The 18,868-nt window shown below is 37.3% G+C and overlaps 1 protein-coding gene across 3 annotated transcripts in view; it reads left to right on the forward strand.

The window, feature by feature from the left end:
• Positions 1 to 18,399, forward strand: part of MGAT3 (beta-1,4-mannosyl-glycoprotein 4-beta-N-acetylglucosaminyltransferase) — a 70,090-nt gene extending 51,691 nt beyond the window's left edge. For 2 of the 3 annotated variants that reach the window (XM_072421114.1, XM_072421115.1), the window contains exon 2: positions 8,972 to 18,399. In XM_072421114.1, the coding sequence (XP_072277215.1) occupies positions 8,973 to 10,487 (1,515 nt within the window). In that variant the 5' untranslated portion in view covers position 8,972 and the 3' untranslated portion in view covers positions 10,488 to 18,399. Of the gene's footprint in view, positions 1 to 443; positions 679 to 8,971 lie in introns of those variants that run through there. The other variant, XM_072421113.1, reaches the window with a different exon arrangement.
• The last annotated feature ends 469 nt before the right edge of the window (positions 18,400 to 18,868 follow it).

An 18,868-nucleotide genomic window follows, 5' to 3' on the forward strand; every position in this document is an offset into this window, starting at 1 on the left:
ATACAAGGTATATGTAGGAAATGTTTCTTTGTTTTTTTAATAATTTTTCAAAACTCCCCAGTGTATTGTTTGACTTTGCTTTGTGTAAGCTGTGCTTCTGAATGTAATAGTATGCTATGAAATGTAAAAAGGTCACTTAGACTTCCAATGTCAAATCTAAACAATGATATCCTGAGGAAGACAAACGGCAGCAACATGGTTAAATGACAGGGGAGTGCAATGTTGACATCTTATTGTTTCACCTGTGTTTGGGAACCACAGAACTCCTAAGAGGTTACCTGGCTACAGGCAAAAGGCTGGCACTGAGTAATACATAAATCCAACCAAGAAATATCTAACCACATTCTCTTGTGACTCCGCTTCAGTTGATATACAACTTCACCCTGACACTGAATTACCTACTAGGAGCAGCTGGAACTTTAAACTCATATAGCATAGTTATCTGATTGCCTTTTGAACCCATTATGACCATAAAGACAAGTTAGGTTAATCCTCCCCCCTTTCTCTTACTCTGCTCATGTCACCAATCTCACCAGACCTAAGCATTGTGAAAATGAACAATTACAGAAGGCAGCCATGATCATGATTTGCCTTTCAGAAGGAGAACTGATGCTTCATATATGATTTACAGAGTTAAACTAGGTATTGTTAACGTTCTTTGGACATGCTGCGTCTCAGGTAAATATCACCTGCTTGCCTTCTAACAGGTATGGTCAAAAATCCTTGATAATTTCCATTATTTTTACTAGTGTGTGGTTGCAGCTGAATATTACTAAAGATGAGAATGCTTCTGCAGCGTGTTTGTTATTACAATGGTGTGCCGCATTCTTGAGAAATCCTGTGTTGTTAAAATCATAGAGTATGTATTGTCAGATAAAACTGTACAAACTAAGGTGGAGTGAGCAGAGGTACAATCTAGTTACATCACTTTCATCATGTCTTTTATGTGTTGCATTAGTTTTGTGTCACTATAAAAAAGTTTTTCTCAAAGTATCATGGTAATTGTTTGCTGCTGTGTGTGTGTGAATGTATGTATGTATTTTTTATATATATATTTTTATATATATTTTTTTTTATATATATGTATAATTAGAGAAAGATTAGACTCAGTCCCTCTGTTCTACACTAAACAGTTGTTTAGTATATATATGTATATGTGTATATATATATATATATATATATATATATATTACACTAATTACTTGTCTGCGTATGTTACATAGTAGGTTAGGTAGAAAAAAGACATAAGTCCATCAAGTTCAACCACTGGGGAAATAAACATATCCCAGATATAAAACCCTATAAGACCTGTAATTGTGCCTAAGAGATATGTACTACATGCAACAAAATGGCATTTATGTGGATAATGAAAATGTGGAGTGTGTAGCCAAGTTGAAGTGGATATCTAGCAAGAATGATATGCAGATATTATGAAAGTTTTACAGATGCGACTGCTGATGCTTTCTGTGTCGGTGTGCGTGATCTTGTCCTGCTGTCATCAGTGCAAGGAATACGATGACCACTGAGTGGATGACTACATGGCTGCTGGTTTCCCCTGTTATCCTTAAAGAACAATTAAAATAAATATTTACTTGCTGGATACTTATCACATATATGTACTGTAAATAGTTCTGAGTATATTGTATGTTGCAACTCTTTCTTCATTATGCGAGAATTTTATTTTCAGTCCCAATATTCCAGCATGTCATGTCAGCATGGGCTTGTTTCTGTGCAAATAGTTAATGTACTTGCTGACCTCAACCAAATTCCACAAGTAGTACATATTTTTACCTCATATTTAGTGCTTTGATCATGTGGAGCAGGGCAAAAGCCTCCTTGCTGAACTCAGCATAAAGTAGCTAAGATGGCTGTTGACTTACCAGCATGAAGAACCCTAACCTAGGATTACTGTTGGCTTGTAGTTATTTTGCAATTTCAATGAATAAAATACCACCTGTTTGTCATACCAATAAAGCCTAATGTAAGAATACAGAAATTACAGATTTTGGTTCGGTGGTTTAGGTGGGATATTTCTACTCAATCAGTATATTAAAGTACCAAAGATATTGTGTTGCCGTATATTTTAAATGAGCCTTTCTCAACATTTTTACTTTGGGGAACTCTTAAAAAAAAAATTGGGTCTTGGGGGAAGCCCTAATATTAATACTTATACTATATCCACTAACTCACAAAATATAAGGTGTGGGTTAGTAGGAAGAATGTCTCTGATATTGCTAGCCAGTGGGAAAAATGTCACCCTTACTGCGGTTTCCCTACGGTTTGATCGACCCTGGTTAGGAAACACTGGTCCAAATGCTTGATGCAAAAAATTTAGAGGTATGTTTTTGAGAGAAACTAGAAAAGGTTAATTGTGCTTAAGCACCTAAAAATGCCTTTTGTCTGCAATTCCTTCTAAAAAAAAAATAGAAATGTGCTTTCTGGTTAATGAAGATGTCCCTGTGGCCTATCTGTAGTATAAAATCTAAGGAACAGCTTCCTAATTTCTGGTGTCCGCAGATTTGCTATCACTCCTCTTCCACTCGCTGTTCTCCTTGCTGGAGGCTGTGACATGAAGTAAAACCCTGCCTTTACCAAAATGGCTACCCCAAACCTGTACACAGTGTAGAACAAGGAATGTTAAGTCAGTAATCATCTGCAGAGAGACCATAGGTGGCAATGCTGGTCTGCCTGCTGTATTTGAAAACTTCCAGGGTATAGTTGCTTCTACAATGTCTGAATATACTGATAATTACTATATCGGCCTGTGCATGTGAAGGGTACTTTAGCCGGTAACAATGTCTTTGCAGTGCACTATGACGAAGGCCTTTAAGGCTTAAATGCATAAGCGTTATTGTTGGCTGCAAAGGTGAGATTTTTTTTTATTTGCAGGTTTTAGTTGATGTTGGTTATTTTTATAGGTTTAAATGTGTTTTTAAAGGATTTACGAGCTAACTTTAGCAAAGTTTTATAAGCAGCAAACAAACAATGTGAATGCAGATGATCGTTTATAATATATAACTATTTCCTTAAGACTGAGTTTGAGATTATCTTTTAACTTTTTTTTTTTTTTATGGTGACTGTATGCCTAGCAATAGGTCCTCCAGTTTTTATATGAAAGGTGTGCAAAGCTTTTTTCAATCTTTGAAAGGAATGCAGGAAAATTAGATTAGTCGTACAAAACTTGGCACATTGAAAATATGTCAAAGTGGATGACAAATATACATAGCAATAAAAAAGGGCTACATTGTTCAGGGAAAAAATTAGCAGCACTTATTTTTTTTTTTAAAAGGGAATGAAATGGGCAGCAGACAGGAACAATGCAGAAAGTCCGGACAGGTGACAATCCATAAGCAGATCCAATGACAGGACAATGTCAGAACCAGAAACAAATGGAATATCCAAAGTAGCAGAGGTTGTGACATTAATCTTTGCTCAGGCACTAATGTAGTTCTCTTCTGTACAGCAGATCTGATTGGTTGCATTGTAAACCTACAAACCGCTTTAGCACAGGGGGCTTTCCTTAATGCTGTGACCCATTAGACCTCTTGAGAGCTGATATATGATAATGACTCTGTTGCGGAGTTTTGCAATTCACTTGTTATTTGAGTGCTGACATAAAGCAGATCAGGTTTGATGGCATCATTGGTTTATAATGCTTGTTTTAGGTCATCACTACCAAAGTAAGCCAGCCACCTAACCATCAGCCATCTTTCAGAAGATCAATGTCGGCCTCCCTATGTCTCGGTATAAGGTTCCTTTATAGTGCTTTCTGTGTCAACAGTCACATCCTTCAATTTATGACAAGCTTATTGGTCATTTGTTTGCATCTGCTTCCCCTGTGCAAGTCAACTAAAAACAAATGTTTGAATTAACTGACTGAACACGTCACATCTAATCATTCTGTTCTTTGCTGTAAAAAAGTTTTTTTCTTCTCGTTAATGAAACTATTGCAGTAAACAGATTGGCAACCACATTCTATTCAGCATATAACCAAAGTGACTGGCTAACATGAGCAGTGAGGGATGAAACCATTTTTCTGGTATTAATCATTGTATAAAGAGGATTTTTGTCAGTTGTGTTTTGAGTAGTTGTACTGACAGAACGCTGAACATATATCAATATCTCGTACATACATCAGGAGCTGAAAGTATGAAATGTATGCTTGTATAAAGCTGTATAGCTATTTTCGAAAAAATAATCCTATTAAATAGAATGTTATGTTGTATGTACCAATCTAGATTAGTTTGTTTAGATCTTTGTATAACAAACTAGCTGAAGATAAATGTATAATTTTGGATAAAGCCCCATATAAAGCAGGTCATTTCATAAACTGTAAAGCGGGCTTTGAGTCCAAGGTACGTATTAGACAAAATGCATAGAGTATTGCAATAAATTCCATGATTTAACATTGTGAAGCTAAATAATATTTAGGCTGGATACCAAACACTTGCTCAAGCCAGGGGCTTAGACAGGAACCTCCCAGGGCATTTTGCCCCAGTTTGTTCAATACTCCTTAGTTTTACAGAAATCCATCTTTCATACTCTTTCAACTCTTTCTTTCCTGAGTATCTCCAGTTAATGTTAGTCATGAGAAAAAGTATGTTAAAAAATAATTGACTCTACAAATTTGAACAAACATTGAATCTTTATTACTTATATCTGTAGGCATAATTTGAATTTACTTGAACAACTGCCATACATTGGACATGATGTATTTATATTTTTAATCTAAATTATTGAAAATGCAGGTTTGCCATATGGTTACGTACATCCCTACAATTACTACCACTTCAAATCCGTACATTTAGATTGGGCCATTCCAGATTAAGTGTGAATCATCCTCATTAAGCTAAAGTAGAAGGGGGTGTCTGTCATTTAGTGGGCATTTAGAGGAGGGTCTGTAGGTGGTGGGGGGTTTGTGAGGGCTCTGCACAAAAGGGGGGGGGGGGGACTGGGTGGTCTGTCACTGAGTGGGAGCCTGCATTTAGAGGAGGGTCTGTAGGTGGTGGGAAGGGGGTGGTAAGTCTGCATGAGGGATCTGCATGGGGGGGACTGGGTGGTCTGTCACTAAGGGGGAGCTTGCATTTAAAGGAGGGTCTGTAGGGGGTGGGAAGGGGGTGGTAAGTCTCCAAGAGGGATCTGCATGGGCGGGACTAGGTGGTCTGTCACTGAGTGGGTGTCTACATTAATTAGTATTTTGTGATTGAAGGTAGGTGTGGGGTTTCCACATGTTCCCCGTACTTCTGTCAGGACAGGAAATGACATGATATCATTATTGGGAACATTAACATGTCATGGGACATGAGATTAAAACAAAAACACTGATAGAAGTAGAACATTTGACAATGCTTTTACACCTGTGACTTTCTCAGTAAGCCTGCACCCCATTTCCTGTAAATGCCTCGTAGGGCTGGTGAATGAGGATAACCCTCCCAGTGGGGTGACAGAACTAAATACTACTCAGAAATGTTACACTTTTCTCACTGTAAAACTTTTAAATGGTATCACATTGATTTTTGTCATCCTGCCTTGTTGTTACCAATACTCCCTAAGCACCCCAGACCTGTGGCTGTATTGTTGAAACATATGGATTCTCCACAGTGATTTCTATGTGCATAAATTTAATGTTCACATTTGTAGATTATTCTAATGAATCTGTTCAGAATCTGTAATGAATCTGTTTAGTTGTGTTGATGACTGAACAGTAGATGGTTGTCACACTGTGTGGGCCTAGGAAAGGTTAGTGTTTAAATGTCATGTGTGTGGAATGTTCGTTGTCATGAGGTTTGAGTAATTGCCTATTTAGATTGGAAGATTGCAAAGCGGTGTTTATGTGTTAGAGGATTCGGCCAATTTTTGTATAGGTGTTAAAAGATTTGCACCATGGAAACTGTGTGGGGGAGTATTATAACCTATTGATTTTCCTATAACCTTATATTAGGGAAGTAATGGGTGACACTACTTTCTATGTAGTGTTTCCTTGCAGTACTGCTTTTATAAAAGAGCTTTCCAATTACCAGATGTCTGGAACTGCAAATGAATCCATACTCTCAGGTACTCTAAAGTACATTTCTAGCTATACTTTCATCATGGGCTGGCGTATGTTGGTTTACTAAAGTTACAGACTGTTCACATAGCAAAGCAAATGTTTGGTCTTTAAAGTAAGAGCTTAGTAAAAAAGGTGTTATTTCGTCTGCACAAGACTTGGCGTTCCATTCAATTCCTTGTTTATAATTTTATTGGGTCTTTATTTAACCACATCAGCTCATGTACCTTTATACCCTTTCATACCAGAACAAGTTTTATATTTCCACTATGGACTAGTTTATTTGCCAAAAACTCTATCAATCATTGATCACAAAGTAGCACACACATTCATACATTTTTAGTATTTTTTCAAATTATTTTATAATATTTTTGCTTTTTATTGTAAACTAAAAAAACTAAAACTAAAATAGATAAAAGACATAACATAAATTCGGATAAGTCTTTGCCTTAAGAAAAAGAAGTTTACTGTTAATAAAAACTTTATACAATTTATTCATAATATGCCTTACTTGAAATTACTTTTTTAGTACAAAACAGGGTGTCTGCAAATGGGAAAAGGGGAATTTTTATTCAATATTGCACATTTTGCTTGTGACAAAAAATTACAAACAAATTTAAAAATAGTGAAACAAGAAGGGGAGGAAGTAGTTTATTAGAGTTGTTTGAGTCAACAAGACTGCTTTAAGAAAAAGCTGGATGCTTTTCTAGAAGCACAGAATATAACATGCAATAAAAGCTTTATAGTAAAGATAACAGTGACTGTTGATCCAAGGGAACATCCGATTGCCTCATGGAATCAGGAAGGAATTTCCTGTTGAAGCAAATTGTACCAGGGTTTTTATGCCTTCCTCTGGACTAACTATGTCCATAGGGTTGTGGTCTTTTTTTCAACCTTACCTACTATATTACTATGTATGACAAGGGGTTGCATGAAAAATATATTTAAAAGATTCTATTTAATTTATAGAGAAAACATTTTTTTAAAAAATCTTATATCATCTTTATGAGCTTGTCTGAAGCAAACAGCAGAGTAAGTATCATTTTACACAGCCACCATAAATGTCACACTCGTTCCTCCCTAAAGTGCAGGCACCTTCTCCTGTGCATGCAGGCAGTTATGAGTCGGCGGGCGCCTGCTCTTCTACGTTTAATCGGTATCGCCAGGCCAATTGGGAAATAGCCTCTTAATCACCCATGGATATTACCTTTAGCCTCTTAATCACCTGTTTGTTAATTGAGTTATTTCCCAGTCCAGCTCTTGCGCTAACTAACCCCTTGTCTCCCTGTCTTTTGTTTCCCTGCCTGTTCCCTTGTGCCGTTCCAGTGTTCCCTGTGTCTCCGGTCGGTGACCCTCGTGCCTCCTGTGTCTTCTGTGTTCCCCTGTGTCTCCGGTGACTCCTGTGTCACTTGTTGCTTCCTGTGTCTCCTGTGTTCTCTTTTGTCTGCGATAACCCCTTGTCACCCATGTCTATTTCCTAGATTTCTGGTTTTTGACCCCTGGCTTTGTTCCTGACCTATCTTGTTTGCTGCATGCCTACGCCCTGGCCTTCCTTGACTATTGTCTTGCCTAGTGATTTGGTACCACACTCTGTTCTGCCCACTCTGGTGCGCCCAGGACCACAACCTGGCAGCAGCCTTCAGTGCAACATCTTCACCACTAGAGGCTTTGGAGAACACTAGGATGCTGCTTAGATTCTGCACCTTAGCCCTTCCCAGGGCTCTCAACACTATTGTGCAAGCTCTAGTGCCCCCTAGAGGCTCCGTCTCTTTAAGCGTGACAATAAACCAAGCTCACAAATATAAGTTAACCAAAGACTTAGAAGGAATGTTTTGTTTGTGACTCTGCTGTGAAACATTTAGGTTCTGTTCACACCATGATATTGCAGAGAGGATAATCAGGATGGGGTGGGATGCCTCAAAATGTTTTCAAACACTACTAAATGCTTTAATTTATTTGAATAAAAAACATTTACCATTACTTCTGCAGACCCCCCCCCCTGATTCCTTGTTCATTTATTTGAACAGAACTATCAATAAAAAAACATTTACCATTACTTCTGCAGACCCCCCTGATCCCTCCACACCTGGCCTCAATTTGGTCCTGCACTGTCCTGGATTCTTTCTTCATATCCTGCTATAAATGGGAAAAACAGGGTGCCAATTTCTCAGTGCATGCAGGGAAAAGCCCCTTCTGCACATGACAAAGATAGAGCATGCGCAAAAGAAGCAGCGAGAGGCTCTGTGCTCCCATTCATTCTTTACCACTGAGGCGTGTGTAAAATTGTAGATGTGCTTTAATTTTTTTTCATTTTTAACATTACAGGGATCTGATTGCAAGATGAAATGTAGAGTTTGTACAATATTTACATACATGTCTTTTTACTATAGAGAAACTTCCACCTACTTCCTGACTAGAAGACAGTGATTTCCACTAAATAAAGGAAATAGGGGTAGATCCCCTATCTGCAATAAATATAATAAAAATTCACCTTTTTTTATAGAGTAGGGAAAGCTAAGACCTCATTTAGTTTATTAGCGTTCTCTGTTACCCTTTTGCACAGTTTCTCTTACTTTCTGACTGAGAAAAACATTGTCATCAGTGTAAAAAGAAAGGCCACAGTAAAAACCTAGTTGGAGTTCTATTTAATGCTTCCTCATTCTATTCAAAGTAGAATATATAAGAAAAAAAGTTTTGATCAGTCATAATGATGCCAAGATTACCCTTGAATAGTAGGCACAATATGGTACCAGATAATGCCTTCATTTACAGTTGCTCACTTCAAGTTACAATCTGGTTTAATTACATGATTTTGGTTTATTAAATTTTGTGATTCAAAGGCTAAATACTTGGTTGTGGTTTATTTTTGTGCATGTGTTGTTACAAGGCAATTATCCTAACACTTTTTTTTTTTTTTTTCGACAGGATGAAGATGAGGTGGCACAAGATGTTCCTGCTCATTTGTATGGCTGGCCTTTGTGTGATCTCTGTTCTTCATTTTCTGAAGGCCCTCTCCTATGTTTCACTCTCCCGTGAATTGGTTTCACTGAGTCCAAACTTCATCTCTGGCTTTTTCTGGGAGTCCCGTCCCCTGTTACTTCAACATGTTGAAAGGATGGATGATGGTGCCCAGGTTTTGCGCACCCCAGGCTACTATCGGCCACCTCAACTTTCTGCTCAGCAGCCCAAGCCTCCACCTTCATCAAATGGTGAAAGTCTTAGCATTGATCATATGCATCTGAAAGAATTTCTATTGCAGGAAGATACAGCAGAATATTTTGTGAGAACCAAATCAGGAGGTGTATGCTTCAAACCAGGCACAAAGTCACTAGACCGCCCACTTTCTGACAAACTAGAAAAATCTTCTCCACGCAAATTGTCATCTGGTGTTTCTCGGCAGCAACAACAACAGACTCAGAGACGCAGGAAATGGGTGGAGTGTGTCTGTTTGCCTGGGTGGCATGGACCTAGTTGTGGGGTGCCCACAGTTGTTCAGCACTCCAACCTCCCAACAAAGGACCGTTTAACACCACGTCTAAAACCACGTCGTGTTATCAATGCCATTAACATCAATCATGAATTCGACCTCTTGGAGGCACGATTTCATGAGCTTGAAGGGGCTGTGGATGTCTTTTTAATATGTGAATCAAACTTTACAGCTTATGGGGATTCCCGGTCCCTCCTATTCCGCCAAATGCTTCTCAACGGAACATTTGATTACATTAAATCAAAAGTGTTGTATGTTTTCTTGGACCACTTTCCAGAAGGAGGTAAACAGGATGGGTGGATAGCAGATGACTATCTGCGAACATTTCTGACCAGCAATGGAATATCTCGATTACGAAACTTGCGAGACGATGATCTCTTTATCATAGATGATGCTGATGAAATTCCAAGCAAAGAGGGTGTGTTATTCCTTAAACTTTATGATGGGTGGACAGAGCCCATTGCTTTTCACATGCGCAAGTCACTCTATGGCTTCTTTTGGAAGCAGCCAGGAACACTCGAAGTGATTTCTGGCTGCACCGTTGGAATGCTCCGTTTAGTGTATGGCACAGACGGTATCCGCCTGCGCCGAAGAGAATACTATACTATGCCCAACTTCCGTCAGTATGAGAACAAAACAGGGCATATTTTGGTTCAGTGGTCTTTGGGAAGCCCTTTACATTTTGCTGGCTGGCATTGCTCATGGTGTTTCCCACCAGAAGGAATACATTTCAAACTGATTTCTGCACAAAATGGGGATTTTCCCAGATGGGGGGATTATGAAGACAAGAGGGACTTGAACTACATAAGGTGGCTCATAAAGACAGGGGGATGGTTTGATGGGACCAAACAAGAGTATCCAGCAGCTGATCCACATGAGCACATGTATGCCCCAAAGTTTATCATGGAAAACCCACAACGTTTTGGATATTTAATTAAAAACCCATATAGCTGATGTGTTTTTTGGGAAGAGAGGGAATGCTAGAAACGGTACATTTATCTTCAACTGCTTGGAATATCTATTTAAGAATTTGTTTTTGTTTATTTGCTCTCTTGTAGTTCCACTGGAAAGGAGATTTCCCACTAACTAGAGAGAAAGGTAACCAAGGTTATCCGGTAAGATTGGCTTTTATGCGGGCCCATTCGGGTTTTAGCCAAGGTAACTGACTACTCAGGAGATTGATGGTGGATTTGGCTACCCACCATATGAATGGCATTTCAACAGTGATACAACATAATGTATATTTTGTCAGTGCAGCTGTTTATGCAATGTTGCATGTTTACATATCTTAGCAGTGAAGTTGTGGGAGTCTGGCAGTGACTTCCTGTAAAAGCAGAGGGTTAATGATCATGTTGCAAAATACATATATATATATTTCTGACTGTGCTTCCAGGGCCAAATACATTGCCGATGTATTTACGGATGCAAAATTCTTTTGGCTTAAAAAAAAAGGCTGTAGTTTATAACCAACACTCCTTGCCACTAAAGACATTACATTCTAATAACTCTTGGAAGGTTGAGCCGCTTTGATATTCTTTTTTGCAACATGATCAGTATAAAAAGATGTTAAATGTTTAATGCCATCATCTTCAGTGCCAATGTACTTCAGGCCTTGATAGATTCAAAGTATGGCAAAGTAGCAGTAATTATAAAGGGATAAAGCACTTTTTCTTTTGAGCCTTTTGTGCACAGCAGGAGGAATTTATCTTTGGCATTGTTGTATTTGATATATTTTTTTTCTTCTGATTTAATGAAACTTTAAATTGCCAGGTCTTAAATAAAATCCAGAGCGCAATGCCAGATATAACTTAAGGCAGTTTTTTTTGTAATCTACACCTTTCAAATTCTCACATAAGTGAAAGAATTGGTCTGTATGATTGTATGTTATATAAGGTATGGATGTCCCAGTCAGGAATTGGAGCTTCCTGAGGAGTGGAGCAAAGAAAACTGTTTTTATTTCATTTAAGGCATTCATTATGAATTTGTCCTGTTTGTTTTATGTTTGGAACAGAGCAGACTGGGCCCATTTGTTTTCCTTATCACCATAAACAACTTTTGGTCATCATGGGTCCAGGTGTATGCTTTATGACCAGGTTGCTAATGCTATGGGTCTTTTTTTCCATTGTTTATCTCCAATTCTCTAGTTCAGTATTAGACATTGCAAAATTTTGCCAAACCTCATGGCAGACTAGCCAACTGCTCTCCCCCCTTTGTGTATTTCAATCATAAGTATTCCCATAATGGGGAAGTGTTGGATCCGACTGCTGACTTACATGATCAGCCCCAGTAAGATAGTGATACATACATTTCTGGGGGTAATCTATACACATATATTGTATACAGAATGCCCCTAGCTGTGCCCTGGTTACAAAAAAGCAACACGCTGAGCGTTTGTGGCAGTTTTGAAAAATCAAATATCTATTACAATGTAAAGACGATTAATATGATCAATAACCAAAAGCATCAATTAGGAAATCACTCTGAAATCAGACCAGTACAATTTTGATTTGTTGCCATGAATAAATGTGTCTAAAGGGGACATTTTTTTTACATGTCTGAAAAAGATCAGCTTAGATGTAATTATTAAAAAAAAATACTATTCATTACAATCATGCATATACATGGTAATGTATATATGCCAGCTCATTACATATGCAGATTCTGCTTTCTTTAGTACACTTCTAAACTAATCAGTTTATTGCTACAAAAAATATGCAATTGCTACTCTTGTAGGATGTTTATTCAGCTGTTTTACTTTGCTGCAGAAAAAAAACATATGACCCAAAACTATTTTATTTAACAGCTGAACATTCTGGCCTACCACCAAAAATTAAATATAATTAAGAAATCAATCAACATTCAGGAAAAACTATGTAATCAACTCCAAAAAAAAATACTTTGCACTTGTAATTAATAGAACATGTTTGTTTGTTTTTTTGTTTTTTTCATTTAATTTATTGGGGGTATTTCCTTACCATGGCAGAATGTTCAACTGTTATTTAAAATTGTGATATCTGTAAAACAGCTGACTGAATTCTAAGAGTAGTGCTTCCATATATTTTGCAGAGGGTTGTACTCACAATGCTGAGTTGGTCAAGTGATCAATTTCTTAGCTGAAATCAATTCATTCTGTGGTCACAAACCCACAAATCTACTACTACAAAAGGAAGAGCAAACTTGTTTCTGCACCATTTTATTATGGGGGAACCCCTTGAAATAGCTTTCAGGTCTTCAGGAAACCTCTACCGTATTTACTACACTCACAGCTAACTTTACCATGGCTGCTGATTTTGCCAGTAGATCTGTTTATTTCCAGCTTTCTGTAACGGAGTTTGCTGTGACATGTAAGGAAACGGTAATATCACTATGTAGCAAAATGACCTATCTGATTTGACAAAACTATATATATATATATATATATATATATATATATATATTCATAGTTTTGGAAAATCTGATGTTCACCCTACTCATTAAAACCTTACTGTATCATTAACTTTACATGTACCCCCTATACTTATGATACCCCCTTGAGCTACATACAATGGCCCATATACTAAATCCCCTATGAGCTACATATTATACCCCTTTACGGAGCTACATACAATACTCCTATACCAACAATCTCCTGAGATACACCCAGTGCCCCTGGTCACTTAATATCCATATTCACAGAAGGTGTATTCATATCAGTGGGCAGCCATCTTTCCCCTAGCAGTCTCTCATTCCCAATGACACACACCACTGCTATGAAGCTGCAGTATTATCCACCTGTGCTGAGTTATTGCAACCATCATAACTGCAGTCATCTTCACCTTAACACAGCCGCTCCATATCTACCAACGGCCATATCCAGCTCCACTCGGCTCCCTACTATTAGGACCTTCAGTTGGGCCTCGATTTCCATTCGCTAGTTAGTGATTCGCTCGTTATTATAACATTTTAAGGTATTGTTGTAAGCTCCTCCGTTTTTGGTAAATGGTTCATATCGGCCCCTAAAACTCTGAAACCTTTGCTGACCAGCTTAGCCTGTTAAAGGAAGTGGTGCAAAAGCAAAAGAAGGAACAACAAATAATAATCTATACCATATAATAGCCTCAAAATTGCAAATTCATCATGAATGCATATTAGCTGTAAGTATAAACGAGTATGTATCTGAAACTAAAAGAAAAAATGATATACTTTTGTATGTTTTTGAGTGTATATATAGAGTTCCGAAGACGACACATGCTTGAATATCCCCACTTTATCCCATATATATAAATATATATATTTATTATGACCAATTTATTAGATTGCAATAAATGCATGAAAAAGGAATTGACCACCCTATTAATAAGTCCAAAGCCACTGGGATGAGTACCCAAGGTTGCCAAGTCTAACACAAAATGTGCATTTTATTAAAGCCTTGGGAGCAGCAAATTTAGGTTGTGAATATTCTTTTGAGGCACATGTACATAGGCCATATATGTCTTCTGGAAAAGGGATGCTTTAGGTTGGCACAGATCTGTGAAAATAAAAGGGAATAAGCAAATCTGAAGTATCCTAGTTCTAGTAGTAAGTATCCTTGTATCAATTCCTAACCATTTCAGGAATTCTAAATGAAATAATTTATGTGCTATAGAAGCTACATTTGCGGATTTGTCCTATTTTGACAAAAACATTTTTTTTTCTAATATGCCACTAACCTTTTCTATCCATTGTCCCTAAATTTGACAGATTTGGGCATTGTTGAAGTGGGGGGGGGGATTTCTGACTACTTATTACATACAGGAGTGGGGTCTTATGTGCTATCCAAATAAACAGCTTTTTATTTTTATATTTAACACTCTGAAGCTGAAATATTGATTAGTATCTATCACCACTATGAGGAAAGATCTTGTTAACATTTTACAAATCTGTTAGATATCAAAACTAAATCTACACAGTTCTGAAAAAATGTATTTTGGGCAGAGTTCTGTTTTATCTATGATTTGTTAATATATTTTTCTGCTTACTTATATAAGTTATTTAAAAAAACAGATTTTACTTTTCTTACAAAAGACTTATTATTTCCATGAAATAGTCTTGTATTTCAGTCCAAAGCAGCCAAAAACTGTGAACTTCAGACCGTTTTAATTTTATGCTTATCAGGAGTTGCCTCCTTTCCTGAGATTCAGATTTCAGTGAAACCTTCCAGGACATACTCAGAGCTGCAGACACGGAATAAATAAAAAAAATAATGGGGTCTATAAAAAAAAAGTCTTTATCAATGCTGAGGCCAAGAAAGAAGAAGTTATGGTGTTTGATCTTAAAAGTACATATGGCAATTCATTGTAAAAAGGACACAACTGGCAAACTCCAAGAAACATTGTGAATTGTATGATTTCACAAACCTTTTTCTGTTTATGTCACTGGAAACCATATTTCTTGAGCATTTCCAGCGACATTAGAACAAAAAAGTGCTTTAAATACAGTGCTGTTCAGTTTTATTGAGAGGGCAGGGGGTGGATGCTTGGGAGGCTCCCTGCTGCATCCTCTCCATTGAAAAGGACAGCGGTTGTTTAGTGATCCACCCCACCAGATTGGAAAACAGGATTCCAAATTTTTGCCTGAGACGGTAGCGAACATTCGTCGAGAGTCTGTACATAGCTTTATCTGTAAGGTGTGACCAAGATATTACACACAACATACTTGTACCCTTTTCTTTTCTCCTCAGTGTAAATGATGCATTTACGTAAATGGCATTGTATTTAGCTCATCTTGTGAATGATAACTGGTGACACCACTGACCTAAATCTACATCCAGTATTTACTAACCATTTACATGGTTGCCAAGCTGGCATCTTGTCTAATTTAATGCTATTTGGAAATATTGTAGACTCCTATGAATAGGGAGTTAATATCATTTTACAGAAAGGGAGTCTGGTTACTAATAAAAGAAAGGCTGCTCCTACCTAGTTTATCCTTTACATATCGTTTTTCATTGGAAATGTTTTAGCTTTCAGTTAGCCGAGACAGCGTGCCACCTAAATCCACCAGAAATTTCCTACAGGGGGAAAAAAAAACATTTTCAAAGCGGTTTTAACATCAGCATTACCAGATACATCACTTAAAACTACGGCTGTGTACATATTGTCAAGATGACATTAGGAAATCTTCAAATTGAAAAAATGTACTGATTTAAAGTTGCATTCGTCTACACTAAAAAACTGTTTACTTACTCCTATATAGTTATGATACCTGCTTTTGGCCCCAATATTGCCTTTTGTGTAGGAAACCCAATTCCCCAAATTCACAATACATTAGCATTTGTGGCAGCTATAATGTGTGATTTAGGTCATATCTTGTTCAGAGGAGAGCTGTACAATTGAGAGATAAAGCATTTTGTTGCTCACTGTCAGTCTTCCTGGTTTATTTACTTAATAGTTAGGCTACTTACACACGTCTGATGATTACGATTTAATAATCGCCTCAGGGCTGATATCGGCCGAGAATCTGGCATGTGTACGGTGTTTATCGTTCTGTCCTGGCGGATCCACGAACGGGGAATGTAATGAAAGTGAAGGGGAGAGAGCACAGTGGGGTGCCACTCCTTTTTTTCTGCCCCTGCCCTCACCATAGAGCAGAATGGTGTATGGTATGTACAGCGCTCGTTCATGCATCATGCAGTTTTTTGTCGTTGGAAAGGATCGTGAAAGAATATTGCACGTGTGTACCCAGGCTTAGAAGCCGATCTCTTGCTTTGTATACATCAAAGAATCCTGAGCCACATATGACACACTGGTCAGCAGGTTCCAAGGAAAAGTGAAACAAAGACACTTTACACAGTTTAGGTACTTATTAATAAAATATTTTGTTCCTAGAAGTCATAATAGAATGATTAATCTTTCCTCTCTAAAATATGGTTCATGCGGACTATACCTAACCCTTTGGGCCTGATGCATAAAGGGAAGTTATATATTTTTACCTGTATTTCACGCATACTTTTTCCCCACTGTTCACTATAAATGTTTACATGGAAACTTTTTCTTAAACACAATTTTTGACATAAAACTGTTTGTGCATTTTTCTTTTATTCAAGAAAGGGTATTTGCATGTGAAAATGAGCTTCCATATTTTCACCTGTAAAAGGGAACGGGGCTTTTTTGTGCAAAAATTTTTTGATTACATTTTTTTTTTTGTCCCCACATAAAAATTGATGTATGCTTTTGGTGTTGGAATACACATACAAATACAAGAAGTCCTCAGAAAAAGGTGAAGTGATCACATTAGTGCCGGTCATATCATGTCTTATTCTCCTTGTAGAGGAGAACCAAGGAAGGCAACACGGAATGTCCTTACACTTTGCATATAGTAAACTAGTCTGATCTTTGGGCATATTTTATACACTCCTCCATAGGTTACACAGGATATTCTGTGTTATTGGGCTATTTAACCGTTACAGCTCATTTGTAATTTAAGATAAATGTCATAAGATGTTTGCCAGCAGTTAGAAGCATGAAATTAAAAATGTCCATGTACCTAAGCTCTGAAGGGTCAGTCCCAGAAATATCAACTTTTGTGAGGCTGTGATCAGGAACAAATCTGCTTCCTAAAACACTTGAGGTCCAGAAAGAAAAACATTCACTTTACCTTCAAGCAATGTGTTTATGAGGCCTGTGTATTTCTATTCATATCTTGATTTAGCTGGGATCATTGCTTTAAATATTGATAACCGATGTTATGGCTATGCCAGGGGTTGTATGCAGCAACTCCAGGGTCCAGGATCCTGAATGGTATTGAGTGGAATAAAATAAAAAATAAAATAAAAAAAATGATGGTTAATATCACTGATTTAGTGGTTAAGGTTTAGTTAATGGTTAAGATCACTGACATAGATCAGTCCTGTGTGTACTTGCTCTTTAAAAATGTTAATTGTATCCAGCTATCAGCAACGTGCCATCTCCCTAATGGTAGCTTGATCTTTGGTGTATTATGTATACTCGACATCCATCCAACAATTTTGAGTCCTTGCAGGATCATTGTTACAATTAGAATCGATTGATGGATATTGGACCAATGTCTATACCCTTATAGGCAGCGCTTCAATGAGAAATAATGAGATTGGCAAAACTTTATTTTGAAGTGTATCCATCATCCATGCACCGTAGGAGCTGCCATTTTATAGAATTAAGTTTATTTTAAATCTCCAAGCCAATAAAAAGCTGGAATTGATTGCTTTTTTTTACATTTATTGGAGTTCTGTTTAAATTATACCTCTTTAAAGCAGATCTGGGAGATTGAGTGAGTTGCTTTTTTTTACCTGGTGAAAAAATAAAATACTACATTCCTGGTTGGTGTTCTGATCCTCTGCCTTTGATACTTTCTGAATCACTGACCCAGAATGATTATGTAGCGCAGGTATGTGATTGAGACTACTGAAATCAGATGATCAGCTTTACATCCAGGCAATTAGCTTTCTTAAAAATGGGTTGGAAATAGCAGATTTCATAGTTGTTCAAAGATAAGTCCACTATAACTTGTAAATTGTGAAAATGATTTTGATCACAATTCTGTAAAATGGCATCTTCGAGTGACTGTGAGCCACTGATGCACTTTTGCACTGTATATTTCACTGCAGCTGGCATCTCGATGAGCTGGAAGAAGCACAGCACTGATTCTTAGAAATAAAGAAAATGTAAGTTTTATTTAAAGACCGTGAATTACAGGGATAAATTTGCATGTTATATAATAGGCATAATTGGTGTGTGTTTATATATAATATGTATGTATATTTAAGTATGTGTATATACAATATGTATATATGTGTGAATATATATTTTTAAATTGTGATATAAAAGATATACATTGCTACTTGTAAATAAAGATCATTGACATTTGAGTAGTTATGAATAGAGGACATATTCTTGTTTTTGTGTGTTTGTATCTTTATTATGTAATAACAGGTAAATTGTTGCTTCTTATTATCTACAGGACCTGTCATTAACTAATACTAACTCCCACAATTATTAGCCCAGATCTGAGACAATAAACGCATATCTCCAGCACATTTGTATTCAGACAATGCCTAGATAAGAACAAGAACTGACAAAATGAACTGTGCCAAGTGCCACTAAGAACATTAGAGATGTGTGTAGCATGCACACTCAAGGCCCCAGTGCTAGCTTTGAAGTGCCAGAGCCTCAACAAGAGATCCACTATTCCACAATTATCATTAAATCCTTGTTATTCCTCTGAAACTAATATGTTCTTCTAAAAGTCTCCTATTCCTAAATCCTCTGCTTTCCCTCACAACTGTCCTAACACTCCTGTTGAGGGAGCGTAGCAACTACCTAGCTCCCCACATGGGATTA

This window comes from Pyxicephalus adspersus, chromosome 8 (genome assembly GCF_032062135.1).
Source record: "Pyxicephalus adspersus chromosome 8, UCB_Pads_2.0, whole genome shotgun sequence".
Classification (NCBI taxonomy): domain Eukaryota; kingdom Metazoa; phylum Chordata; class Amphibia; order Anura; family Pyxicephalidae; genus Pyxicephalus; species Pyxicephalus adspersus.